This window comes from Syngnathus typhle, linkage group LG11 (genome assembly GCF_033458585.1).
Source record: "Syngnathus typhle isolate RoL2023-S1 ecotype Sweden linkage group LG11, RoL_Styp_1.0, whole genome shotgun sequence".
Taxonomy (NCBI): Eukaryota; Metazoa; Chordata; class Actinopteri; order Syngnathiformes; family Syngnathidae; genus Syngnathus; species Syngnathus typhle.
Window position 1 is genome coordinate 12,973,339 of NC_083748.1, and position 26,937 is coordinate 13,000,275.

General features: G+C 41.8%; 2 protein-coding genes and 2 long non-coding RNA genes across 4 annotated transcripts; 2 read left to right on the forward strand and 2 right to left on the reverse strand.

The window, feature by feature from the left end:
- si:ch211-286o17.1 (hematopoietic progenitor cell antigen CD34) lies at nt 1-10,703 on the forward strand. The gene is made up of 8 exons (XM_061290598.1): nt 1-195; nt 6,902-7,006; nt 7,294-7,541; nt 7,625-7,705; nt 7,839-7,959; nt 8,081-8,133; nt 8,212-8,361; nt 9,724-10,703. Exons 1-8 carry the CDS (start codon nt 120-122, stop codon nt 9,916-9,918), a joined length of 1,029 nt encoding a protein of 342 aa, XP_061146582.1. The 5' UTR covers nt 1-119; the 3' UTR covers nt 9,919-10,703.
- A 39-nt stretch (nt 10,704-10,742) lies between these two features.
- On the reverse strand, nt 10,743-11,825 carry LOC133161886 (uncharacterized). Its single transcript, XR_009716142.1, has 2 exons — nt 11,508-11,825; nt 10,743-11,212 (listed from the first exon to the last, which is right to left on the reverse strand). It is a non-coding gene; the product is annotated as an uncharacterized LOC133161886 (long non-coding RNA).
- A 712-nt stretch (nt 11,826-12,537) lies between these two features.
- Nucleotides 12,538-22,515, forward strand: LOC133161885 (uncharacterized). Its single transcript, XR_009716141.1, has 4 exons — nt 12,538-12,784; nt 19,269-19,374; nt 21,183-21,262; nt 21,326-22,515. It is a non-coding gene; the product is annotated as an uncharacterized LOC133161885 (long non-coding RNA).
- On the reverse strand, nt 20,980-25,805 carry im:7151449 (complement decay-accelerating factor, GPI-anchored). The gene is made up of 11 exons (XM_061290599.1): nt 25,616-25,805; nt 24,522-24,707; nt 23,767-23,866; nt 23,276-23,346; nt 22,996-23,178; nt 22,213-22,305; nt 22,020-22,058; nt 21,909-21,950; nt 21,783-21,834; nt 21,348-21,425; nt 20,980-21,256 (listed from the first exon to the last, which is right to left on the reverse strand). The coding sequence occupies exons 1-10, from the start codon at nt 25,740-25,742 to the stop codon at nt 21,368-21,370; spliced, it is 951 nt and encodes a 316-aa protein (XP_061146583.1). The 5' UTR covers nt 25,743-25,805; the 3' UTR covers nt 20,980-21,256; nt 21,348-21,367.
- Between the last annotated feature and the right edge of the window lie 1,132 nt (nt 25,806-26,937).

The window sequence follows — 26,937 nt, forward strand, 5'->3', positions numbered from 1 at the left end:
AAGTGGTGCTTTATCCATCCTGCTCCGGCCGGGTAAGAGGAAACCTTAAACCGCTGCTGAACCAGCTTTCCTTCTATTTTTCCCTCCATTTTTCACCAGCGCCGTCAGACCCTGTGCACATGGCAGCAGCATCTCCTCAGAGAGCAGGCCCACCCTCCAGCATGCTGGCCTTGGCATTCCTCCTTCTCATGATCGGTGAGTAATACATTTCAATGGTACAAAGTGGAAAAAAAGTTTGTTCAACAAGTTCAGCTGCAGTGAAAGCAGAGTGGGGGGTGGAGAAGTTTGAATGGTCTTCTAGTTTGAATCCAGGATTTAACCCTACGATGTTTCTCATCCCTGGAATGCAAATCCTGATGATGTACAGTTTGCTTTCATTAAAAAAAAAAAATGTTTTGGGGTAATGGCTTTTTTGAGCCTCAAGATGTGGTGCGCCAAAGCAAACAAAGAGATCATCTCAGCCGTCATTGTGGGATCTCAAGTGAGACATTCAAGTTGACTGATGGAGTTGAACTATCTGGAAAATTGGAGCAGCTCGCATGCTCAAGTTGAACTGAAGAAATGATATAAAAGTTGTTCCAAGTCGACGTAACGGCAGCTTCATTTATTTTCCTCTGCAACATCTTAGGGTGACCTCATGCTCAGTTTCGTCACCAATCCTTGCACAATCAATTTTGGCCCTTCATCTTTTTTTTTTTCCTTCAAAAGCTACTTCTCATTCATCTCATTTCACAGAGTCCCTCCTACTTTCCCAAAGCCGCCACCAAATAAGGAAATAAACACCTTTTAAGTTTCTCTGTAATCAAAGCCCTTTCCTCAAGTGGAGCTCCAGCCAGGCAATTTAAACTCCACTTTTCTCATCAATCATAACATGAAAGAGCTGGAATAAAATGCAACAAAGCCAAATCAGTCTTTCATATCAAATTGGAGCTAAGAGCAAACTAAACCTCCTGTGTTGCGGCCTTACATTAATCGCACATGAGATGACTTCATTCAAAGCTGGTGTCTTCAACAGCTCATGAGCTCATCCAGATAGAGAAGTGTTGAAAACCAAAAAAAAATGCAGAGATGAATGGCCCAGCCATCAAATATCATCGAAATGGAAACTCCTCAAGTGTTGCTTTACATTTGAAGCAAACATCTGCTTCCTGACCTGGATTCAAATAACCAAGTGAATTGTTGTGTCAATTTGGGCAACTGGAGCTGGCCTGCATTTTATGGAAGCAAGAAAGACTTAGCTGAGATTTATAAGCCTTCCAAAGTGGAATGGTGACCGGGACAAATGGAGAGAGAGAGAGAATTTTGGTAACATAATGAACAGGCCCTCATGGGAAAACTCCTGCGGTAAAAAAAAACATTCAACAGGCTTCTCGTGGAAAAATGGGGACATAAATCAAGGATATTTCTCGTGTTTGGCTAGACCACCTAACATATTTCACCACAACACAATATAAGTTTTGTGTGCACTGTGAAGTGGTTTTAGGGCGGCTCTTCAGTCCGGCAGCGGACCCAGCCTAACGTTCCTGCCAAGCTAGGAGCATGTAATTATGTTAATCATTGTTTGTATAGCCTCTATAGAAGTAGGAAATGTAGTCAAATAGGCATTATAGCATCAGTGTCATTCATTGACTTCCCAGTCAAGTACATACTGAGAACTGTTTGGGAGACATCTTGGGTAAAAATGATTGGAAATGCAAGTTATGGTTCAGTTAATTGTTTTTTTTTTAGACTTTTCATTGTTCCCAAAATAATTTTACCTTCCCACTTTTTACTCGAGACCTCCTGTCGATTGGTCGCTTTAATTGCCAATTCCATGTTGGAATGGAAATGTTCCCGGTAGACTGGGAAGACGATGTCAGCATTAATGTCAGCATTCAGCAGCATCATGCATTTCGGTGCACTTAAATCATTGACCAGTTACAAGCTGATGTGCTGGTTCCTGTACTTGATGGCGCTATTGCTTTCCTGTTTACATAACCCACAGTGGAACATAACCATGTTAGGTGTTTAGCAGTCGAGCAGTCTTTCAATTCCGAAAGTCAATCCCATACAAGTTGAATTTGTTTCGATGAGCAAGCTCGTAAATCCAAACCTTTGTATCAGATGATATCCTACTTATTGTTCAACGTTTACATATAACTATTTGGTACACTATTCAGAGAAAGGTCTACTGTCCCCAAAACGTACAATGGGAGCTGAACTGGTGGACAAGATTATTTTAATCCAACTAATTCATGCATGCTTTAAAGTTGTAAACATGGACGGCAAGTTGATGGCAATGTTAACCGCTTATAACACTGCTTCGAAATCTTTACACGGACTAAGTGCACTCCCTCCAGGAGTCTTAATGGCTTGTTAGAGGAAACACCAGCCCTAATAGTTACCTTTCTGATAATGCACGACCTCTCAAATTCCTTCATAGTGTGCAATCAATACATCTGCGGAGGCGGGCCCATCCCTCAAACTTTTACCTGCGCACAATCGAACCCAACTCGTCTATTCGGAACAATTCAAAGGCAAATGTGAGCGTGTCGACCGCAAAGGGGGATGGTGAGGTCCCACAGCCAATTGAAAGCAGATGTCACGTTTCCTGATTGGGGCCCTCGAAAAGCAGGCACGGCACTTTTGATAAGCGGCTCTCGGGGTCGGGTCAGCTGCAGCTGGGCAGCAGCGGGTGAAATAGGCGCCGCTTATACCGACCTGATTGAAAGCCCGTTGTTTTTCTGCCAAGGGGAGAGAAGGGGACGGCCATCAATCGCTCTGACACAAATGAAGGGAAGGGAAGAGGGGGTGGGGGTATTCGGCATAGCCAAGATACTGGGGGTCAGCAGCCTGTTGTTTCAAAGAGGGTAGAGTTGCATTTCACCCAAAGGGGCGAGGCACTGGTGTCACATTCCTCCACATGTTCTTAACTCTACGACTTGGCTTGATTTGGAGGAACGGGATATGAAATGACATTGACTTCTTATTTAATGAATAGGTGTCAAAAGGTAGTTCCGTGAACTGGACTTTCTGAAGAGTAAAGAGGGAGGGACGCATCTTCAAAAGATGGACATCAGCTCCGGTCACACAACTTGCCATGCTGGATAAAATGGAAGACAGCATGGCGCCACCAAATGTTACGCTGATTAGTTAAGGCCACCACGGTGTAAATTTACATCTTTGTAAAGACGGAAGCCTTGATGCGTACAAGGACGGTGTTGTCCCTTTTGTTCCGCGTAATCTCACTGGAAAGGTCAAGTTTTTGACTAACGGTGACCCACAGCCAAGCACGGCGTGACCATTTTAAGCAACTATATTAGGCCATCCGTCACGTCTTTAAGCGAAGCTAAATCATGGCATTCGCACGTATAGCATGAAGAAAACATCTGCTGGGAACAGAGAGGTCTTTATTGAAATGGTCACAGTGAGTCACAACGGCTTCACTGTTGACAATAAGCTTTCAAATCGCCATTTTGGTGGCAGTTGGAAAAGCTAAACGGTAGAAATCTTGGAAAAAGAAGAGGGCTTTGTGCCATCCGTCACACAATTAAGATGAGGAGAAATTTTGGAATGATGTTGGTCCAGTCAAGAATGCAGATGCTTATTTTTATTTGATTATTTGGCCAAAAGGTGATGTAAATGGGAAGAAGCCATGTTTAATAGCAAAGAAAGGTAGGGCGAGTTCTCGGTAACCGTGGGAAATATTATTTGTCCCGGCCAGGGAAATAAAGAACACATGTAGTGAGAGGAGATGGTTATGGTCTGGCTCTTGACATGTTCCTCTCCCGAATGTGGGAGGTGTGTATGTCTCACCTCAGAAGGATGCCTGGGATTAGCAGTGCGTGACTGGGAGAGGGCGAGCAGTTAGCGAGGGGAGTGGAGCCGGCAGACTTCGAGCCGACCACATTCCTCCATCCCCGGTCCCGAGAGATGGGGAAAGGGGGGTCTTTTGGGGTGGGATATATATACAGACCACTCCAGTCCTCTTTCTGGTGGGAAAATCGAAAATGGAGTGATGAAGTCAACGCAAGGGGTCAAGGCTAATTACCATCATGTTTCAGGAGGTTTGCTGCTTTAGTCCAAAGGATGTTCATCGTAGAAAAATGGCAGCGGGGCAGGGGCCACTGTATTACGTTTGAAGTGGAAAGTCTGTGGTAGATCATTTTGGGTCGCACGTCAAACTCCTATTTGTCCGGATGTCTGAGAAATGTTTCCCACGGGGAATCATTGAAATAGTTGAAACATCAAAGCTCATAACTCGACGCATGATTGGCATTCTTAAAAGAAGTTAGCCACTATTAAATGTGAAACCTGGAAAAAAAAAAAGTTTTATATTGTCCGTTACGTATAAGGAGATAGTTAGAGAATCCGTAGTCAATTATAAATACAAAACTTTGACAAGTTTGATAACTAAGAAAGAAATTGTGAACATGATAGCTTCATTCATTTCAATTATATTTTGCCCAACATTGTACTCATTTTTTTGCTAAGTAGCTTCTGCAACAAAGGGTGCGGTCATGTTTAGCAAGACCGTCGAGTCAAAGAATGATTCAGACATGAATCATAGTTGTGGCTCTGTCTCAAAATATGTAGAGGACAGCAAGGTTCAAGGGTCACTCGCAAAAAAAAGTCAAAATGATTTTCTGAGGGACGTGCCGTGCCCCACAGCTCTGCTCCACCGCAAAGAGGGAGCCGTGACGGCGCTAAAAACAACACATCTTAGCTTCTCACCACTCGACTGAGTCATGTTTGTGTAAAAAAAAAACCTCCAATTTATGCACTAGCCATTTCCAACCTCATCCTTTTTCTGCTAAATTAAACAAGCGGACCACCCAGAGACAAAGAAGGATGGCAGCTGCAGACCAGGGTTATAAAAAAAGAGAGACAGAAGAAGCTGACCGTCAGGTCATGTACTATGTTTTATAGAAACCACCGAAGATTATGGACAACGTCGCCAAAATCAGCAACTTAAATTCTCACCTATTACTGTGCCGCTTGCAACACACGGATGTAATCTGGTGAGCCGTGCCACCTGGAAGAAGTTTCCCAAGTACGCAATGGGGAGTATACGTTCCGTGTACATACGTTTTTTTAAATCAATCCTTCCTGCAGTAGATTCCCTCACCCCTTTGCAGGAGACTCCATTTGGTCATATTGTACCTGAACTGAGCAGTCAAGTAAAAAAAAAAAAAAAAAAAAGGCGACACATGTCGAGAACTTTAGAAGGTCAGGTATGTCTGAAACCATATTGCCCCTATACACATACATATAATGAGCAGCTGTCATGGACAGTTGCAAACAGAGAGCATGCCAGAGGGCCTCTGTGAGAACATTATTGGCCGCTGCACCTGCTCACGCAAAAAAATGCAGCGTGGCACCTGCTTGTCACATTCATTTAGCAAATGAAGCAAGCAGCAGACGTGTGGCAGTTGGCACATCCCCAAATGTTGTCTTCTATAAGTGACTACCTTTACAAAAACGAGTGAATGGGGGGGAAAAGGGGGTTCATGTAATCTTTCTAATGACATCATGAACCAAACTTTACAGTCACGGCAACCCTAGATTGGACGTAAACAGATCAGATGTTTACCTATGTGTATTTGCCTTTGCAGATGTAAACTATATCACTGGGATTTATGATGGAAAGAAAAAAAAAAAAACATCATCTACCTAATTGCAATGTCTGAAGTTTGTGAAAGCAAAGCCAAAATTGAAACGAAAGCCGCGTGTGTACAAAGCTGCAAACAATACGACAATTCGCAGAGTGCAGGAAGCAGCAAAACTAACATAGCGAGACAGCAAGCGAGTGAGCTAGAGCGTAATGAGATCTGCACAGTTGATGCATGATGGGAATGTTTGGGAAGTGAGGTCATGATGGCGGCCTTTTGGCAGGCCAGCGCAAATTTGGGCAGCAGGAATGCCGCCGCCCGTGTATCCGTTTGATTGGCGGACCCTCCTCGCTTGCAATTTGATCTGTCACGCCGAACAAAAGGCCTCAGATGCGCTGCCAGCTCGCTGTCGGTACGGGGTGGGCTCCCGAAAAGATAAAACAAATATGGCAGTGGAAAGTAATATCGTAGAAATAATCCACTAAAACTCAATTTAACAGTCTTAGATTATGAAGGAAAGACCGGAAAATGACATAATGACCAGCTCATAACTCAAAACAGTTGGGAAAGTATTCATGGGTGGTTGAAGGCATCATCAAACTATTACTATCCATCTGTAAAACTTAAATGAGAAGCCTGAGTACATGTCAAAAGTCCTGAATCAACAGATTAATGCAAATACAAGTGCTTAACGGTTTTTGACGTTTTCCATCCAAGTTAGCTTTGGCATGGGGGAAAAAAAAAAATCAACCTACGCCGCAGATAAAAGCACGCCAAGACTAAACAGAGCTCCGGCGTGGTTGACACACTGCGCTCTCTTCTGGCATGTAGTGCGCCACTCCAATAATAAATATTCGTGGCACTTTGGCACGGGTCCATCGCGTCGCCTCTGGCGTGTTCAGATTTTCCTGGGAAGCTCTCAACATCTTTCCCAGTGGGAGGTGAGCGCATTGGGTTGGCAGGGCCATGTCTTGGTTTATTTACCAAGGGCTGCAGTGAAGACCTTTTTACTAGCCGCTCATTGATTTAAGAGCTCAGATACTCTCAGGTACAGTAAGTGCTTCATTGCATGCCATCCGGCCTTCTCGGCCAAGGAACGCAAAGCGTATAATCACTTTCCCCCGCCTCTATAAGCGAAGATTACCGAGTTAGCGTACATTTCAAGGGACGATTCTGTTATTGTGGCTGGAGATAAGTCGATTCTTGCGGCAATGTGAATGCATTACTGTCCACCTTCTAGCACATGTGAATGCATTACTGTCCACCTTCTAGCACGAGAGTATTTAAAATGAGGTATGACTTCTTTACAGCTGGGGTGAGAGCACAAGATGAGATCGTCGCCGAGGCAGCGTCTACCGTGGCCGCGGAAGAATACATCAGAGGAGACATGATTCCGATGGCAACTGAAGCACCGGGTAAGATGGAATTCCTTCCCGGGAATTAACCCGTGTGATTTAAGGTCTCACTGTGGCTAGAGTAGGAACCCATCGTATAGACACAGCCATGTCATGGTCAATATTTAGCTATCAGGATAAGGCAGGCGGATTTCTCATCTTGTTTGGATACTAAAATAAAAATGACTGATGGCTGACAACTTTCACCACTAGTGCTGCATTTCTGGAAAGTCCACTTTTGAGAAAACTTGGGGTCGATCTAGTACCGAAAGCATCCCCTAAGCGTTTCCACTTGGTTCCTTCCTCAGAGTCAGACAATCAAGCGTTTGAAGTCGTGATGGAAACCCGACACACCGACGTACAGACGACGCCGGCTCCGTTTACCAAACGGACGAGACCAGACAGCGAGGGAGAGGACACACCCGCGGCGGTCGAAGACGCGGACAAAAGCGGCCAAGTCAGCGTCGACGTGTACGCGGACGAACCCCAAATCCAGGAAACACGGACTGTCCAACCAGCACCACCGAGAGGTGACGGCCCGGACAACATTCCCGATGTGAGATGTCTTCACTGGACGAGTCTTTGTGAGTTTTACTAGAGCTAAATCTTATGGACTCACCTTCGGATTGAACCCTGCAGGGCGACGTGATGTGCGTAGGCAAGGAGGTAGTCCAGGATAAAAACGCTGTCAATCTGAAACTCATCCAGTCTTCCACCTGTGTAAGTAAAACCAGTACAATTAGGATTGAAGGATCAACTATACTGATGAAATGATTCACCATGAATGGCTACAAACACTCGTGTACCTTTTCTATCAGTTCAAAAGGAATCTTTAATTTTGCTCATCTTGCAGAAAAACACAAAGATGAAGATTCAAAGCGTCCGTGAAGAGTTATGTGGCGAAGACTGCAAACTGCTGATCTACCAGGAGGACAACACGGATCAGATCCTTGTAGCTGGACAGTATGTTGAAGGTCAGACACGGGGGGGGGAGTAATGATGTTGATACATACACACGTGTACTTTGGATGGCCATCAATGGAATCAGAAGCGTGGCTGGATTATAACTCAAGACGTGCCTCTCCTATTTTGCAGAAGACATAAAAGCCTGGGTTAACAAGTTCAACAATGACAACATCAAAGACAAGGTAAGGAAAGAGACAGAACGATAATTAAAATGATACTTTATGAATTATTGCTTACTTTGTTTTTTTTGGTCTGAGCAGACTGGTGTGAAGGAAGCGGTCCCTCACTGGAGGAAGAACTCTAAATTGGTGCTGGTTTCCCTGTTGCTCAGTGGCCTGCTGCTGGCTGCTCTGCTGGTCGCCGGTTATTACTTTAAGACCCACCGCAAGAATTCCAAAGGAGTCCGGCTGGTGAGTGAATAAAATGACAGACATTTAAAAAAAAAATAAAACAGGAAATCAAGACCAGACTCAGTGGCATTCCATTTTAGGTGGAAATACCAAGAACCACTGGACTTGTACAGGTCACTTTTATTGGCATAAGTTCTGGTGTGTCGATATGCAGGAGCCAGTAGCAATTAAAAATTTTAATGTAACAATAATGAATATTATGCAGAATTTGGTCAGTCAGTAAGCTGCAAAAAAAGAAGCCATAAATCAATCTTAATTACTAATCTATCTATCTATCTATCTATCTATCTATCTATCTATCTATCTATCTATCTATCTATCTATCTATCTATCTATCTATCTATCTATCTATCTATCTATCTATCTATCTATCTATCTATCTATCTATCTATCTATCTATCTATCTATCTATCTATCTATCTATCTATCTATCTATCTATCTATCTATCTATCTATCTATCTATCTATCTATCTATCTATCTATCTATCTATCTATCTATCTATCTATCTATCTATCTATCTATCTATCCATCTATCCATCTATCCATCTATCCATCTATCTATCTATCTATCTATCTATCCATCTATCCAAGTGCATAAAAAAATACAACTTACCATTACACCGAACGTAGTTGTTGTAAATACTGGAAGCTTCAGCATGTTTTCTTTCAACGAGCCAGTCTCATCTTCTGTTCCATAGCCCGCCCGGTGTGTCGTAAAATAGCACATTGGCACCGAGCTCCCAAAAATGAAGCATTTGTCAGTTTCGCTGTTTCTATTTCACTTGCATTTTCACTTTTGCAAGTATTTTAGATGATGAATTACATTCTCAGTTCATCACTGCCAAAGGCATCCTTGACTGACTCCCAACTCAAACCACAAGTTTTTTTCTTTTACCACGAGAGCTACACATGGTTTCAGTTCCAACCTCGAGTATGACATCATCTTTTAGAGTTACAGCACAGGGCTACGCCCATGACAGTGTTTTGATGGAACAGCTATTGTTCAAGGTCTCAGTTACTCCACGTTGCACAGCTCTGTCCCGAGTATCATGTCTGGAGATCTTATAGCCTGCAGCATTCTTCAGAAGTGAATGTCATCAGAAAGCATCATGCTCTCGATGACCTCCCGACGGACACGTTCATCTTAGTTCACGCAGCTGACACCCATAAAGTTCTTTTAGAGAGAAAGCGTTTGTTTACTTTGGGGTTTACGCCTGCATGAGCAAATCCAATCTCACTTCACACGTTCTTGCCTGATTCCACGTTCTATTTGAACAGGAACATTAAACATGTTTGTGTTAGCTTGACGCTCACACTGTAAAATAATTACAAAAAACAATTTGCTGTGTGCTTTCGACAGGCTGAATCTTACCAGGTGGATGAGGAGAACCAGGCCAACACCCTGGTCTCCGTCGCCCCCCTGCCCCAGGAGCCCGTCGACAAGCCCGCCGTGGCTAATGGAGAATCTCCACCAGAAAATGGAACCAATCCCGCCCCAACCACCAATGGGCACTCCGCCTCAGGCCCGAGCGCGGAGGCTGACACGGAGATGTGAACCTTCCCCCCGATGTTCAACCACTGGTTCATTCTACCCGCATTCCCTCTGTCTGCTGCCTTGAAGGCTTTCCACACGTTGGAGAGACAAATCTGAGCAACCCCCCCAATCCACCACGCAGAACAATGACATCAGCGAGGTTCATAATGACATTAATGACAATGCCTGTAATGTGAAAAGTTTGGAATTCCGGGCCTGCCAAGAGGAGCCGGAATAGGACGTATTTGGGACTAAAAGTGATCGATCAGCAGTGGCCTGTCTTGGATTTGTCAGTACTTCTTACCTTTAGTTTTCTACTTCTTACCTTTAGTTTTGTAGAGTCAGCCGAATACAAATACGTTCTGTTGATCAATATTCTTGTAAAAAGGTTTGAAATGTACCGTTTTTTTTTTTTTTTTTTAAATGTGGTACTTCTCCGTTAATCTTTTTATGGCTTCCCGACCTGCTCATAAGCTTATAAAAAACGATCAAGTGTACCACTTGCACTGCAGCAGGTATTAAATGGGATCCAATCATCTTTACCAAACTGGGACTTAGCTACCAGTATACCTGGGCCAATTAGAAAAATGTTGCAAAAATAGAATTCAGCATTCTGTATAAAAACCAAAGCTCTGTCGCAACCTGCATGATCCGTTTGGACTTAATGAAGAGATAGAGACAATCCACACAAAAAAATATTTGGCAAAAGGATGTTTGACCATTTGTGTTTGCATGTTGACTTTTTAATGTGACATGAGTGTGCAGCTTTTTTGTTTTATATTCAGAATAAAGTGAAAAAGCACAAACTATAGAGTTAGCTGTCAATCATATCAGAGTGCAACATGTTTTTAGCTCTCTTTTGCTGTATCTGAAAGTAGATTTATCACTGTCTCTTCACAACCTTGTACTTTTTTTTTTTTACTTTAACCTGCGAGGTACAAGTGGAGTAGATGCATACCGATAACAGGGACAAATTTGATTTTCACCTCACAGTTTTGTGCTTGGGGAGTCAAATTGAGGCTGCGGCCTTCCCTATGTGACTTTTATTCTTAGGTTTCGGAATACGTTCTACCCTGTGCTTCCATGATTGTTCTGCAGGTAGGCTATTTTATCTCCTGCATTGCAAAAACCTGCATGTTGAGTTGATTGAAGACTATAAATTGTTCTTGGGTGCAAATGCAAGTGTGAAAGGATGTTTTTCTAAATAAAACCAGCCAAGAGCCCGCTGGAAGGCTTTACTCACCCGGTGAATCACAAATGCACCAGTAGGAATCTCTTTTGGGAAGTTTTCCAACCACAACTGAGCAATGATATACTAGCAAAAAACATACAGAGATAGTTGTATATGACAAATATAAAATAATATTACTTAAAGTAGTGAAATAGTACACAAACGTTACACTGAGGACAGTTTTAGCCTAATTTAATCAGCATGGGGATTTTAACAATTTAGTAGCATGCAATTAAAAGGATTTCTCATTCAACTATGATTTATATCAAAATTGTTTGTAAAATGCACGAGTGAAGGTGAACTATACAAAACGTTCAAACAGCATTTAAAACATGTTTTTACAAGTGAGCAGTAGTATTTGAAATAACAATGGGCCTACCTTATGCAGGTGCACACTTGGATGGCCTTGTTAAATTTTCATGCCAATTTAGATTAGTTTGAATGCAAACAATGACGGCTCAAGGTTTATTTGATGAAGTCTGTGCAGAAGAGGGGGAGCACGTGATAAATATGCCAATTATTCTTTTATAAGCGTAATTTAAATTGGATATTTATATTGAGAGTTGGGCCCAGCTTGCCCGTGCACAACCTGAGCATTTCACACCTGAGGCGGAACTGATAACTGAACCACTGTGTAGCCGGAACCTATACAGTATCGTACCGTGCTCACCTTGAAGCGATCCGGCCGGCTCACCTGATGACAGTATTGTTGTTGAAATTATTGTACAATATTACGTGGTTAAACTAAAATAAACGACCAACAGAAGCCGAGTCAATCAGCTACTTTGTTTTGAGAAGACAAAACTTTATTCTGATGATCAACACTTCCTAAACGTACACTGGAGAAGATGAAAAAATGTGCAGTTCAGTTTATTTAATACTTTTGTTTTGTGTTGAAATGTATAGTTGTAAACACTTTAAAATGACTACTACTAAAAACCGTAAACAACAGCTGGCAATGATTTTTTCTATTACACAACAGAAGGAAGGAAACACAATAGTGTTTAAATCACCTCGTAAAAGCGAACAGGATGAGTCGGAATTAGAGTAAATGAGTTTTCCTTCAATCTTGAGTATTATACCGCCGCTTTGTGGAGGAAATATTCAATTGCATTCAAGATACAAAAATAAGGCATCTGAAGACATACAGTATGGCCATAGGAATGGCTCCCATTAAATGCGTCGCTGTGTCAAAAACTGTACCTTTAAGATCATTTGGTTTTAAAATGTCTATGACGTAATGCTGTCGTCATTGACATTTCCCTTCATTCGCTACTTTGTTGAGTTATGTAAAAGAAGCGAGGCCGTGAGCACGACAAAGAGAAGCGTTTTACGGTAAAGAACTGGCACTCGAAACCACGTGACGCGAGTGATGTTTGTAAATATGCGTCAGCCACATGTGATTCCTGGGATGACGTAGGTGTTTCGTGGAGCTCTGGACCAATCGGCGTCCGGGGGAGTGTCTGGAGGTTGGGCCGCTGGTGTTTGCGCTATGGAAAATCGTTACTGTGGGATACGCCGCAGATAAACGTGCGCTCGTGGGGCCGACTGTGGCGGCGAAGGGGACAACCGTGACGGGCCGAGCTCTCACGGAGGAGCGGTTGGACCAACGACACCTCAGCGGCTTTGGAGGGGAACAATCTCCGCGATAAACACGTAAGTTAAGAACGTTATCGCGAGCAGAAAGCGTCGTCGCGCTGCGTAATCTCGCGTCGAGAATACCACTAAAAGTAGTTCCTAATGGTTGCGCGAAGTGCTCCAAATAAAAGCCCGACGGTGCCGCTAATATGTGATTTCAAATCCAAAGAAAACCCCCGTCGTCGTCATAACACGGATGCGAAGAGTGACAGTGTGCTCCTTCAAAACAAGGTTTGGCCTTCAACTTGACAACAGGTAAATGAAACTGCGTCAGAAGAGGAGCTTCGCTTGAGATCCGGTGGGAATTTCCGCCAAGAGAACAGAACGGAGAAACAACGCGTCAACTTGTGCACGCAACTCGGCGTCAAAACTTGACTCGGGGCTTTTCAGGGAGGATGAGAGAGAGAGCGATGTAAACAAAACGCGTGGAGGCAAAGCCAGGAATAGGATGCTGCGCAAGAGATGGCCAGTGCGTAATCACGCAATGGAAGAGTACCGTGTTACGCAGTTCGCACTTGACAATGGCACACCAAACGAATCAACACGCTCCCTTTTCACTTGTAACAAACTCATTAACATTTCTTTGATACCAAGTCTTACTATTTGACGGCTAAACCGAGTGGACGTCACCGGTGACGCAACTCGCGTTGCGTTTCAATTGACAACATTTTGCTGCGTCAAAAAACAAAAACATTGTGCTGCGTCACGAACTGTCAGGAGGTCAACAATAATCTGGCCTCTTTTAAGTGCGCACTTGATATAATTAAAGTCGTTGCGGCCCAGAAGCTCAAGGGGGCGCTGCTGAGTCGCCATCGGCCCTTCTTCCTTCCAGAAGGATGCTACTGGCAATTGATTGCGTAGATAAATAAACAGACGGAGGCAGAACGCATGCAGATGCTTCCATTCAGAACGTATGAATCAGTGCCAGTGAATGTTTTTCAGGGGGCGGTGAATCATATGCTTTGGAAGTCACCAGCCACAAAATCCTTTGGACCATTTTAGGCAGACGCCACTGCAAAAAAATACTATGAGAAAGGTACATGGGGATGGGTTTTATTTGTACCCATTTTTGGAATTAGCAATACAGCTATATGGATATAAAGCACTTAGGTGCCTTTCCCAGCTAATTAACGTACTGGTCATCAGTTAATGATTCAAAACAAAAACCGATGCAGTAAGTAGGGTATTAGATCATCTGAAGCTCAGGGGGGGGACTGCTGAGTCGCCCTTGGCCCTCCTCCTCCTTCCAGAAGGATGCTGCTGCTGGCATTTGATTGCGTCGATAAATAAACAGGGAGACAGGTGTGGCACCTCGAAATTTGGCACAGGGTCATAGTTTTCACATTTAAAATTGCTTGGTGTATGTTTAAGAGTCACACATTATTTTCTTGGAGGATGGTCCACTTCAGTCCCAAGCGGCGAGACTAAGGTGGCTAAAAGCGGCCATGACTCAGTCTTCCTGATTGATATTTTTGTCACCAAATGTCATGTATTCAACATGCATTGGGAGGCCACACCATATTATACAATGTCTACTTGCCTTGGTAGGTGCTGCTGTTTTGGCTAGCAACAGAGTCAGAGTGCCTGTGTGCGAATGATAGCATCTCTAAACTTAGGTCGAACACTTACTACCAGACAAAGTAGGCATTGAGTAAATGGCTAATCGTGACATAACAGGGTTGGCGGTATTTTCCCTGAAGCCGTTTCAATTAATCCGCCTCCTCACCTGTGTGACACAACAAACCTAATTAATTAGTTAATAGTCCTTTTTTAGGACTGCTGTGTCATCTGTAGTCCAAATGTCCTTTCCGAGGCTGAGCAGTGCAACAAGTGACCCACTTTTGCGGATAAGAGAAGCGTGACCTCAATAGTTATTTTGCCACTCTCTTTGAAGGGAGGGGCCCAGCCTCTCAGGCCAAATGAACAACCAGCGCATTGGCTAAGACTCGACTTGTTTTCAGTGGCGGGCCGGAGGGACGAGAGCATGAAAAATAAAAACATTTGCAACAAGCCCAATCTATTCTGATAAGATGTTGAAAGCCACCTGGAAATCATTTGGGGATGTCGTCCACGTTTGCCTCGAGGCGCGAGCTGAGATTGGCGCTGTATTTCTACGATGACAATGTCTAGTTCATAATTGAAAAGCAGGTACAAGTGCTTACACGGGCATACTTTCTTGCTCTCTCTATTGTCTCAACATAGTCAACAAATCACACCGGGGGTGGCCATCTTGCTTTTAACCCACAACTCGTTCACACTTCTAAATGCAGTAGCCTTATATGGCCAGTGGGGGGCGTACTAAACAAAAACTACCATACTATGGTAAGGCTCAATTAAACAATTCCTTTTTAATATGTTATGCGCCCCTACAAAACATGACATTCAGATAAATGATGTGTTTGTGAAATATGAACTTCATTTCTCACAGTGTATTCATTTTGCATTGTTTCTCAAGAAAGAAAAAAAACCTCATAATTCAAATACATTGGGGATGTCAAGCGACAATTTGGGCCCGCTGAATTTATTCGAGCAAACCTTTTCGATGCGAAAAAACATTTAGCCCGATGAGTTTGCCTCTCTCACGCCCGATAAATTAGGCCCTCTAATCTGTAATCGGATTAACCACCTACTCTGTTTATACGTGCGCAACCACATGAGCATGCAAGCATTAGGTGTCGTCACCAATTCAGACGTGCCTCACTTGGGCTGACGATGCCTTTAATTAATCGGGACTCATAAGCATTGACTGTCTATCCAAAATACGGGCCGGCCAGGACATAAATTGACACTAAACAACTGTTGTTTTAGAAGCTGAAGCACAAGGGAGTAAGGATTAGCCCCAGTCAAAATTATCCCCAAAAGACACACTGAGGTTTTTTGGATTAGTTGCTTTGTCATAGTCAGCGGAGAGGACTGCAAGGCAAATGGAATCTTATACTCGGCTTTGAAACAGAACAAACTTTGGATTGCGCTCGGAAGGTGCGAAAGGAAGCCGATGCGGGCTTTTACAGTATAGTGTTTATGTTCAAAGTTGGCTGTGCTTCATCTGGATGCAGTTGTACTCACTTGTGCCACTTTCAGAAGTTCTGACCCACTTTAGAAGGAACAGCGGGACTCAAACAACAGGCTGGCAACCCTGCAAAAAATATTTCATTCAATAATTGTAGAATGCTAGTGCCTGGACACACAAATGTATTAAAAAAAAAAAACAATAATGATTTAAAATAGTTTTTGATTTGAGCTATCAGCGCAACAAAAGAATCAAATGTTTCCCGGTGTTCTTTTTGATTGAATCTCATAATCCAGTCCAATGCGATGCTTGTTACCGTTGCAAAAATCAAGATAAACAATGTTCCAGGGCAACGATGATTTTGAGAAAAAAAAAAAAGACTAATCTTGTTTGTGTTGCAGATGGCGGGCCTTAGGCACACACAGATTTTTTAGGCTTCCTCCCCAGGGAACCGGTTTCAGATGGTGTGTTAGAGTGTAAAGTCCCATCTAGCACCATTTGAAATCGGTGTTCTTGAGCAGGAACACACTTCGGGGGGGCTTGGACAGCAAAGGCGTCTGTCTCATCAGCCTCACCAAGGGTAACCGTTTTCCTCTGGTGTTCAGAGTTGCCATCATGTCTAGCACCATTTGAAATCGGTTACAATGTGGAGGGAAGCTCAAGGCAGCTTTGTTGATGTGCTGCCTTACAAGGCCAACAGGTGGCAGCCTTGTGACATCATCGCGGCTGCTCATTGGTACATTAAGTATTTTTGTTGTTTTACTCAGCTGTGGTCAAATGTATGTGAAATTTTCACGCTTACACTTTTTTTCACTTCATTAAATATTTCAAATGTCAACCTGAAATATGACTGATTTTTGCAAGTTGACATAAACAGGCAATTCTTTGGGAGGGGAGACTAGAATTAAGAATTGATTCAAAACATGTTTAGTCATACTATTAGGGGGAATACTGTCACTAAATATTTGTATTCAAGCATGAGTGCTGTTATTTATGTAAAATGTGACGGAAATAAAAGTAGTCCTTAAAATAATTATGATATCCAATGACACTTGCTTGACCCTTATGCCTCTTTTTATCTATGTGTTATTTATATTTTACAGTCCTATCTATGCTAGTAAGCCTTTTTTTTTAGAGAATGATGAATTCATTTTAAAATAATACTCAACACTTCATACTATAACAAATGACGTAAGTGTCAAACTCTGCACAACAGTGTTGATTCATGGCTGATGAACCTCTGGAGAGTTTTATTTTTAGACAACTTGTAAAAATAGGGAACGATGATGGCTGATGCAGTGCTACTTTTAAGTTACAGCTCTGTCTCCACACTCCCGTGAATCATTTCCCCCCGCCCTTGAAGATTCACTCCTTACTCTCACCCAAACATGGCCCACATTCAGAGATCCGTCACAGCTTCATATCCAATTTTCTGGCTTGCCTTCACTCTCCTCATCGTACCGATAGCCATGTCAAACAATGCAGGATATATAGAGTAGACGGAGAGAGGATTTTTTTCCAGCTCCACCCCTCATGTAGGCTTTGTTCGCATAATCAAACCCTGGCAAGCCTTATATCGTTTCAAAATCAACACGGAACCAGCTCACCTCAAAGCTTATGTGAGTCACAGGGAGTTCCTCAATCAAGCATGACTACCAAACATTTTAGTCAGATTTTCCTTTCTTGGCATCTCAAGAAAAACCTCAAGATGTAAAAAAAAAAAAAAGCTCCACAAAAGGGGCTACTTTCACGTGAATTCCATTAACACGGGACTAAGAAGGAAACGATTACATTTGAGTTTTGGTCTTCTACTCTTAACTACTGTTTGAATCAGTATCGTTTGAAAGTGGCACTCCCTTCATTCGTAGCCTCTAACGTGATCCTTTATGAATCGTAAAATACACCAAACGGGAAAACAAATATGAGGAACAGGGAAAACAAATATGACGACTTGGATGTGAAGTTTGAAGACTCGCATATGGCTCAGTTATCCGTATGTGTGTACTAGAAGATGCAGCAGTAATCAATCTAAAAGATGGCTCTGAGGAATGTGTATTGAAACAACAAAGATTTCAAATGAACATCTGCTCCTCTTATTATAACAGACAGATCTGGTTTGTCTCACATTTCAAGAAACAGTAAATCTTCACCATCCCAAAAGTGTACAAGCACTTTCAAGTCCTTTTGCAGCAAATATTTTGTCTGCTCCGCTGCCCACACGCACAAACAAACACACTCACAGTACGTCTGTGGTGTGTAGTGTCTTAAAACCTAGACAGCCTCATGTGATGGAAATCCATCTGATTGACCTTATTTACAATGCTGATTGTGTGTTAGCCTCAATTCTATTACATTTTTACATTATTATTATTATTATGATATTGTCTCCCAGCAGTGTTTGGGTTGCCTCTCTGGGGTGTGGAAATTGTGAGACTGTCAATTTCCCCCTGGGATGAATAAAGTTTGGTCTAAGTCTACTATCTTTGAACAAATAAAGCTGTAGTACAAAAAAAAAAAAATACAGAGGGATGTGGGAGTCTGCATTTCTGGGGCACAAAGAGTGTGATCTAATTGAGACAACCTTTGAGTCATGATAAGCTCAAGTCTTTTAAGTGGGATGCCACCTGGACTACAGATGCCCCAGGGTAAAGCCAGTCTGGAAGTCATGTTTATTTATTTAATCATTTGGGCTTCAAGTCGATTCATGCCATAGTGGAGGGAAAAGAAAACCTGACAATGCATTGATTTAAAATAGCTGCAGAGGACACAAGACAATAATGACTATTAGATCAATTAAAGAAAAGTAAACAGATACAAACAGTCCAAGCAAACTAACCAAAATGCACCATGCAAGCGGCTCTGGTTGAACAAAATGAAACTGGGCTCAGCTGTGAGAACCCACTCGGATGACGCCAAAGAGGATGTAGCTACGCACTGCAATAAACTTGAAATATGACTCTTATTCCTCATTTACATGGAATCAGAGTCATCGCAGCACGTACGTATTGAATTCCCATTCCTACGAAAGTGACAGACAAACTGGTTTCAACATTTTCCTGTCCTGCACAAACAGGATGGAGACTGGAAGTTTAAAAAAAAAAATGGGCAGGTGAGTGTTGCTTGATTTACAGTGGCCGTAGTTTCATTTTATACTGAAGTGTATAAAACACATACAAAGCAACAACTCCAAGAATTGGAGCAATTTCCAATCCAATTAAGAATGATCAGAAGTTATTTTTCTGTTCCCGGTCAGCTCAGAATAATGTCGACAATTATATCTTTGAAACCTTTTCAATATTTATGATTAAAAAATGACACAAAATAGCTGCAAATTAATTTGATCATCCAGCAATTATCGGTTAATCGATTAATATGGGCACTTCTAAAAAATATCAAATATTAAATGGACGTAGATGCATTCAAAGCCATTCATGTCCAAGTATTTTATCATCGTTCAACCTGGTGACAATTGCTTATGTTTTTCTTGTGCAGGCTTGCCGATGAAAAGCCTGTGACGTAAATGAGGAGACGACAGCGGCTGATAGTGACCTGGGTGGGGAACGGCAATTTTTTTTCCCCAGTTGTCAAGCACTATCAGGTTTGTTTCCTCACTTCTTGTGCAGAGGTCACATCAACCCTGCATGCTTCCCAGCACCCTTTCCCCCATCCCCAGGAGGGTTCCATGTTTTTCCTTTAAAAAAAAAGCTTCAATCATTTCCTAATGGGACTTGGCAGCGTGTGGTTTGAGCCGAGCAAGAAGCACACGTGACCACATGGTCCCAGCTGCTCTTTAGCGGTGGGGCAAAGTGCTTATTATCGGCATCTGTTTCATTGCAGCTCATGCGACTTGTTGAAAATAAATCAGTGGATGCCGCCCAATGTTTTCCAACAAATGTCCCCCCCACCCCTTGGGTGGGGTTTATCGATGTCTGCTGGCTTCCAAAATGAGAACATCCCCAATTACATAAGACGCAAATGAGGCCATTTTCTTCCTGATAACTACTTGAGATAGAAGTCCCTCAAGCTTATTTTGCACGCACACACACACACAATATTATGAGTAAAGGCTAGTTTGCCTCAAAAAGGAGAAATACTTGTGACTTGTGAGGTCAGCCCGTAAATGATACAACATTAATCAAACTCTTACGTCCTGTGTTGCAATTGCTCAGGGAATAGAAGGAATTCAGGCCAGTCAAGCGACCAGTCTATTGAACGTCTGTGAACGGTCGGATGGATGTCTGAGCGTTTTCACTCATCTGGAATGTGTGTAAAAGTATTATTTTTTTTTCTTAAATCAGTGTCTTAATTTGGAATTCAAAGTGTTGGTGTGACCCAAGTGCACGGAAGGAGGGATGCTTGACCAGGGAGGAAAAACAAGATACTTGGAAATTGCAAAATGCTCAAAATATATGTCCAAGAAAAACCAGACTATAAACTCATAGAGAAGAAAGTCACAGCAGCAACTTACCAACATGCTGAAAGAGAGCAGGGAACAAGGAGCTAAATGTAAATAGCCAAAACAACCAGGCAAGAAACACCTAAGCAGTGTTTCCCAATTGCACAAGGGCTGACAAAAATGGGTGGAGACAAAATCCAATTGAGCAGAAGAGACATAAAACCAAAGGGAACCCAAGACAAAACATGAAACAATCTATTCAATGCAATGCAAAAGTGAACAAACACATGCTCCAAGTCCTCAAAATGAATTAAGATCATTGTGGCGATCTCAAAAATGCAGCTGGGTACATCCAAATCCATCCGACCATGTGTTATCTATTCAGACATAGATCATCTACAATCACCTTAAGAGAAGAAGCCAAAGAGAACCTGGAAAAACCACGCACGCATGGGGAGAAATTTGAACCTGGGACTTACGAAGCAGACTTGCAGACCACAACAACACAAGTTTTCAATTCATGTATATGCAACGCAGTGGAAAGAGGTGGCTGCATGGTTGGAATCTCTTTTGCACGAAACGTAGGTAGCCCGCTTTCTGCATTCTTTGCCATGAAGTGTGACATTATCCTTCACAGCCCAGCAAAGGGGGGGACCTCACAATGAGGGGGCAGAAACATGCAAAGGCGAAGAATGTAGCTGATTGTGCCTTTTATCAGCTGCCACCGCAGTCAGCAAACTGTACCACATTGTAGTAGTCCTCGTCTACGCCAACGTTCTCACGCTAAGAACCTTTCCAAACTTCACATTTGACCCATATTAGTGACTTTTATTCCAGTTATGGATATAAAAAAATACAATAAAAAATACTTAGGCGGCAGTGAATATTTACAACATTGTGGCAAACGTAACGAGAAAATAAAAGTGCTTAATGTTTATCATTGGACTGATGACACATGAACTCAACTGAATGGAAGTGCATTATATATCAAATTCCTTTTTCCCCTTTAGAGGAACTGCTCCAGTGTGTTGGCACGTCCTTCCTGACTTCCCAGATGCTCTCCAGCAGATAGGCATTCTTCCAACTGGAGGTATAACAAAACAGAAATGTTGAAATTGGGTTCAGTGTTTATAAATAGTGAGCATGTTTTCAGGCATGGCGATGGACGAGAGTACCTTTCCGTGCAAGGAGCCTTCTAGATGTTTTGGAAGATTAGAAACTCAGACTTCTGGTCTTCCCTGGTGTCATACGACCTACAAGGTCACAAAGATACAATATTATCACACGCATTCTTTCACTCACTTTTATAATCACATTTTATTATTTTATTTTTTTTAAACAAAATGTCAAGCGTTCCAGTTTCTCACTACTGATGCACAACAACAAACAAAAATCCCCAGTGAATTATTTTATCGATGTCCCAATCTTTTTTTAAATATTGAGTCCATTTGTTTTATGCTTCAGTACATTATTGGGAAAGCGCTTAATAATTAATGTCAGTCTGATTTGCTGTCCGTCTGATCCTACTGTATCCATGGCAACAGACCTGCATTGTCCCTAACCAAAGCGTCAAAGAATTAAACACAATGTAGTAAGCCAATTTGACATACCCTTTTCTCCTGAGAAGACATCGATGAAGAGAGAGCACCCCTATGCATGCGACTGAACACAAAAAAAAAAAAAAAAACATTGAAGTTGTTGCAGCGTTACTTTGTGTGGGTAAATGAAGTGCTTACCTAGTGAGACGCACACCACGCTGAGTATAACAGGTAAATAATCTGAAAAAAAGACACATGAATAATCTGTTCAACTCAAAAAATAAATGTCTCATGCGATGGATAACTCACCAACATCCTTGTTGGCATCTGTGACCACACCATGTTTTTCTGTAAAGAGTCAAATTAGGGTTAGAATAATTGCGAATTTCTTCTTTTCTTTATTTTGTTATTATTGTTTCGGCAGGGTTGGTCCCCCAAGCGCAGGGGAAATTAAGGCCGCACTGGCGATAAGTATCTTCGAGATATTTGTGCGTGAGCGTACCTCGCTGCGTGGTGACTTCTGTTCCGCCCCTGATAATTATATCTCTGTGAGCTGCTGCTGCCGTGGTCGATGGGGCCAATGATGATGAAACGTCTGCAAAAACGAGGAAAACAACTTGTCACTGCAATTTATAGTTTGTAGGATGTTTTCTAATGAGAAGCAAGATATTGTGGTCACAAAAGGTGCCCACAAATAAAAAAAAAATACAGTTTTAGTGTGGACCTGTATAAAGGTGCAGACTTGAGAAATTCATTTTATTTAAATTACCGTATTTTCCGGACTATAAGGCGCACCGGACTATAAGGCGCACCTTCAATGAATGGCCCATTTTAAAACTTTGTCCTTATATAAAGGCGCACCGGACTATAAGGCGCACCCTTAATGCATCATGTCAGATTTTTAATCCAAATCAAATCATTCTCCATTTTATCTTTTTTATTTCTACTTCAGACGCAAGAAATTACTTTATAATCACAAAATAATGATCCATAGTCTTTTTGATTCATGATTCATAGTCTTCAGCGGGCCACTTATGATTGATTTCATCACACAATGCTTCGGGCCAGTTTATATTTAAGAATTTAGTCCATATATAAGGCGCACTGGACTATAAAGCGCACGGTCAGCTTTTGAGAGAATTTTAGGTTTCTAGGTGCGCTTTAGAGTCCGGAAAATACGGTAATCTGGAGTACACTGTCACTTGGCTAGACCACATAAAAACAAATCACACTAAATAACTCAACAAATTCTGTTTGAAAGATGCAAAACAAAGCTTTGCCTTACCTTTGCATTCAGGAGGCGGAGAATCGTATTTACCCGTGTCATCGCATTGAATGGAGTCATTGCCAACGAGTGTGTAGCCTTCATCACAATTATACACGATCATTTGGCCGTACGTTGGGCGGTCTTGGGAATCCCAGGAGTGTGTGCCGTTGCTCACCTCTGCGGGCTTGTTGCACGTTAATACTGAAAGATGGCACCAACACAATTTTGGGTTTATCCTCTTTTGAAAAAAAATCTGTCTACTGATTTTGACAAAGAAAAAGACCATGGAAATATTTACTGTCACACTTGGATCTTCCAAACCAGCCCCGCTCGTAGCATTGCTTGTAGCTGGTGCCGCTAATGTCGTAACTGTGGAAACAGCAGGGTGATTGGAAAGTTACTTTAGCCCGGGATTTTCTGTTTTGGTGTTCCCGCTCTCCCTGTAATCAGGAACACACCTTCTGCATTTGTGTTGGCATGAGCGAGCGCTAACGGGAGCTTTAGTTTGTGGAGGGACTTTTTCAAAAGAACTTTGACAAACATACTGAGAGTGGTTTGAGCAAAATCTTTCAGCGCAGTCAGCATTTTTTTTAAAGGGTACCAGGGTTGGCAAAGATTTTTTTTTTTTGTTGCGTGGCCAATGAGAGATGGGCAACATTGGAAAAAAAAATAGTTCGATGACAGACTGTGGTTTACTTTTCTTTATACTTGAAAGTTAAAACTTAAAACCACACACACACTCGAAATGTTTTATAATGACATACAGAAAGATACTTTTCTTCAACTCACCCTTTTTCACATGTGACTTTGATAATGTCGCCAAAGAGGGTGCCGGTGCTGGTGTCAAAAATCATGTTGGGTTGAGGTTTAGGCTCACCGCAGTCCATTCCTAGTGTGCCATAAAGGACAATCAAACAATGACATCAAATAAAACGCGTTCACGTGTACACAGTGGCTTGTAAAGCTGAAAGAAGAGGAACATCAGTGACATGAACATCGAGGACAACAAATGAGTAGAAGCAAGATATTCCCTCATCATGGCCTTTTAAGATAACGGATGTTGTCAGCTACAAGAATGATGCACGGCAAATTTATTGGGCCTTCCTACAAAACAGCAGCTTGGAGTGTCCAACATTATCTGTCTGAGCTGGACAAAACCCAAACGTATCTATGGGAACACATTGTTTTAATGTCGTAAACATCAAGCCGACCTTAAATAGAAGTGATCAATACTGGAAAATAGTACCGTAATTTTCAGACTATAAGTCGCGTTTTTTTTCCATAGTTTGGGTGGGGGGGCGACTTATACTCAGGAGCGACTTATATACATATATATGTTTTTATTTTTCACTTTTTTGGGCATTTTATGGCTGGTGCGATTTATACTCCAGTGCGACTTATAGTCCGAAAATTACGGTAATCAGATCTTTAAGGGAGAACTCGAATCACTCCAAAGTTTTACTCGTCTGATTTTTTTAACTGTACTTTATCTGTATTTGAGAACATTTGTGAGTACTTTCAAGGCAATGCCAATTGCGTCTTACTTTTGCAGATGAGCTCAATTCGAGTCCAGTTGCCATTCAGGCAACGTATAACCTCCGAGCCCGACTCTTTTTCAAAGCCGTTGCAACACTCCAAGGTGACGTTGGAGCCTTCCGGATATTTATTCATCAGGCGAGCCTGGTCGCTCAACACGCTGTTTTCTCCTCTCTGAGGTGTGGGACAGTTGGCTGGAGGAAAAACAGACGCTAGGATAAATATATATACAGGCAGCGTGCGTGCTAATATGGAGCGAATGACACCGGGAATGTGAGAAAAATTCTTTTGTTTAAAGAAAAGCGTGAGAGGCGACAAATGAACTTTGAACAAACAATGAGCACATCATTATTTTAGGAGAGAGGCTAAGCCACACATAGGACAAGAATATCTGACCTTAAAACTAGTCAAAGGAAGGTTTTTCATCTTGCTCATCTACTAATGTGCAGATAAATAAAATGACTAAAGTAAAATTAAGCAAGAGAGACAACTAGATGGGAATTTCAATCATCTTTGTGACATGTATGTTGCTCCCTGATGGACAAACGTTGCTATATATTTCTTTGTTTACATTCAAGCTCAGCTTCTAAGTAGTTGATGTACAAGTAAAAGACAGAAGCATCAAAACATAAATACATGGTTTCACAAGCACAACCACTCTCTAGAGCAAAGGGAAAAAAGGCATCACGCATGCTTTGATCGTGATGTCTAGGATACCAGTGTCCTCAAAAGCAAGATGAAGACAGGCAATTTGATTAAAAAAAAAGGGCTTTGAAGAAGTCTTTTTCAAATTGTAATATTATTTTGTTTTGTGCCAAGGTTTTATTATATTTTGTGAACAGGTATGTGTCTTTCTTTATACCGGCTTTTATTCTGCATCGTTTTACTCTGCCGACAGGTCGAGATTGCTGAAGATAATCTGTTCTCAACTGCTATTAAAGGAATTAAGGTTAAAAAAAAGAAACAAACCTGCATATGAAAAAGTAATTGATCATTTTTGAGAATGTAGAGGTAAAAAAATATATTTTACAGTATTTATTTATTAGAACATTTGAACAATAATAATAAGAACAATAAATATATTTATAGCTATTGTGCTCACCTTCTGAACTCCACACAAGGCAGTAGAAGCAGAGTAGAGATGTGAATTTGAGGCCCGTGCTGCTTCCCAATAGAAAAAAAAATCCCATGTTTGCAACCTTGATCCCAAATGTTTCCATTTCAGTCATTCGAGCCTCTGTGACTTATTCTGCCGGTGAAACCGAGGCGCGTCTTTTTCTCCGTCCCGAGGTCCTCCCCCTTCTTGGAGTTCCTCTAAAAAAAAAAAAGAAAAAAAAAAAAAGCCATCAAGTTAACGTCAATGGCAATGAAAGAAAGAAACTTTTCAACATAAAAGCAATATAACAGCAGAAGCTACATGAGGAATTCCCAATAAAAGAAAACATTTTCGTCCCCAATCCTTTTTTTTTTACAGACTAGATTGATGGAAAACTTACTTTTTATGTTTTTCAACACAAGTACTCTGACACACCTGTCTATACAATCTTCTACCTCCTTGTTTCTGGTGTACATGCTTACTTAATTAGTTTTGCACAAGTGTGCGTTCCATTTGCAGTCTGAATGTTGAGGCGTGAACATGGTCTGCTTGGAGGAAAGTTGCAGTCTCCAATAGAAATTCTTTTCTTGGCAGCTTGGGTCTTATTTTACTTTGAAAAAATCGGACAGGAAGTGCTTCTAATTAGTCTTTACTTGATTTTCCTCTTGTCTCAACCATTAAACCATCTGGGGCCAAAAAATGAAATAATCTCTCGCTCTCGTTTTTTTGAAATGTTATTTTTTGGGTGGGAATTTATTATGCATTTCTATGGTTACGTTATAAATTTTCTTGAAAGTTTCACAGTCTATTTCTTTTAAATGCGTCGCCAACAAAATGGGTGTGGTCTAAATAAGAAAGGGTATTCCCTGTGAATAATGAGGGAAGCCCTTGTTTTTTTCCCATCTATCCAAAGCGCTTGTCTTGACAAGGGTGGGAGACCATCTGACTTCAATTTATTCTCTTAAGTTCCATGATAAATAATAATTAAAAAAAAACAGATAAAACGCCTGAAAGGATGATGACGACTGTTGCCGTGACGTAGTAAGTTTGGGTTATCGTCATGGATACATTCCACAACTGTCACTGTTGTGATGCGCCTCATTGCCAAACTCGTTCTGGAGGAAAATTCAAAGCGAGTCTTCCATCTCCGTCTAGTTTTGTTGACACTGGTCCTCCACCCACATGTGGTGTCTCCCCTGGCAACATCTTGATTGCAGCTTTGGTGCCTGCGGAACATTGGGGCTGCTATTTTGGGGTATAAATCCAAATGGACAACAAATAATGGATCAGTGCAGAGAAAATCGGGCTTTTCCTACGATTCCCAGCCA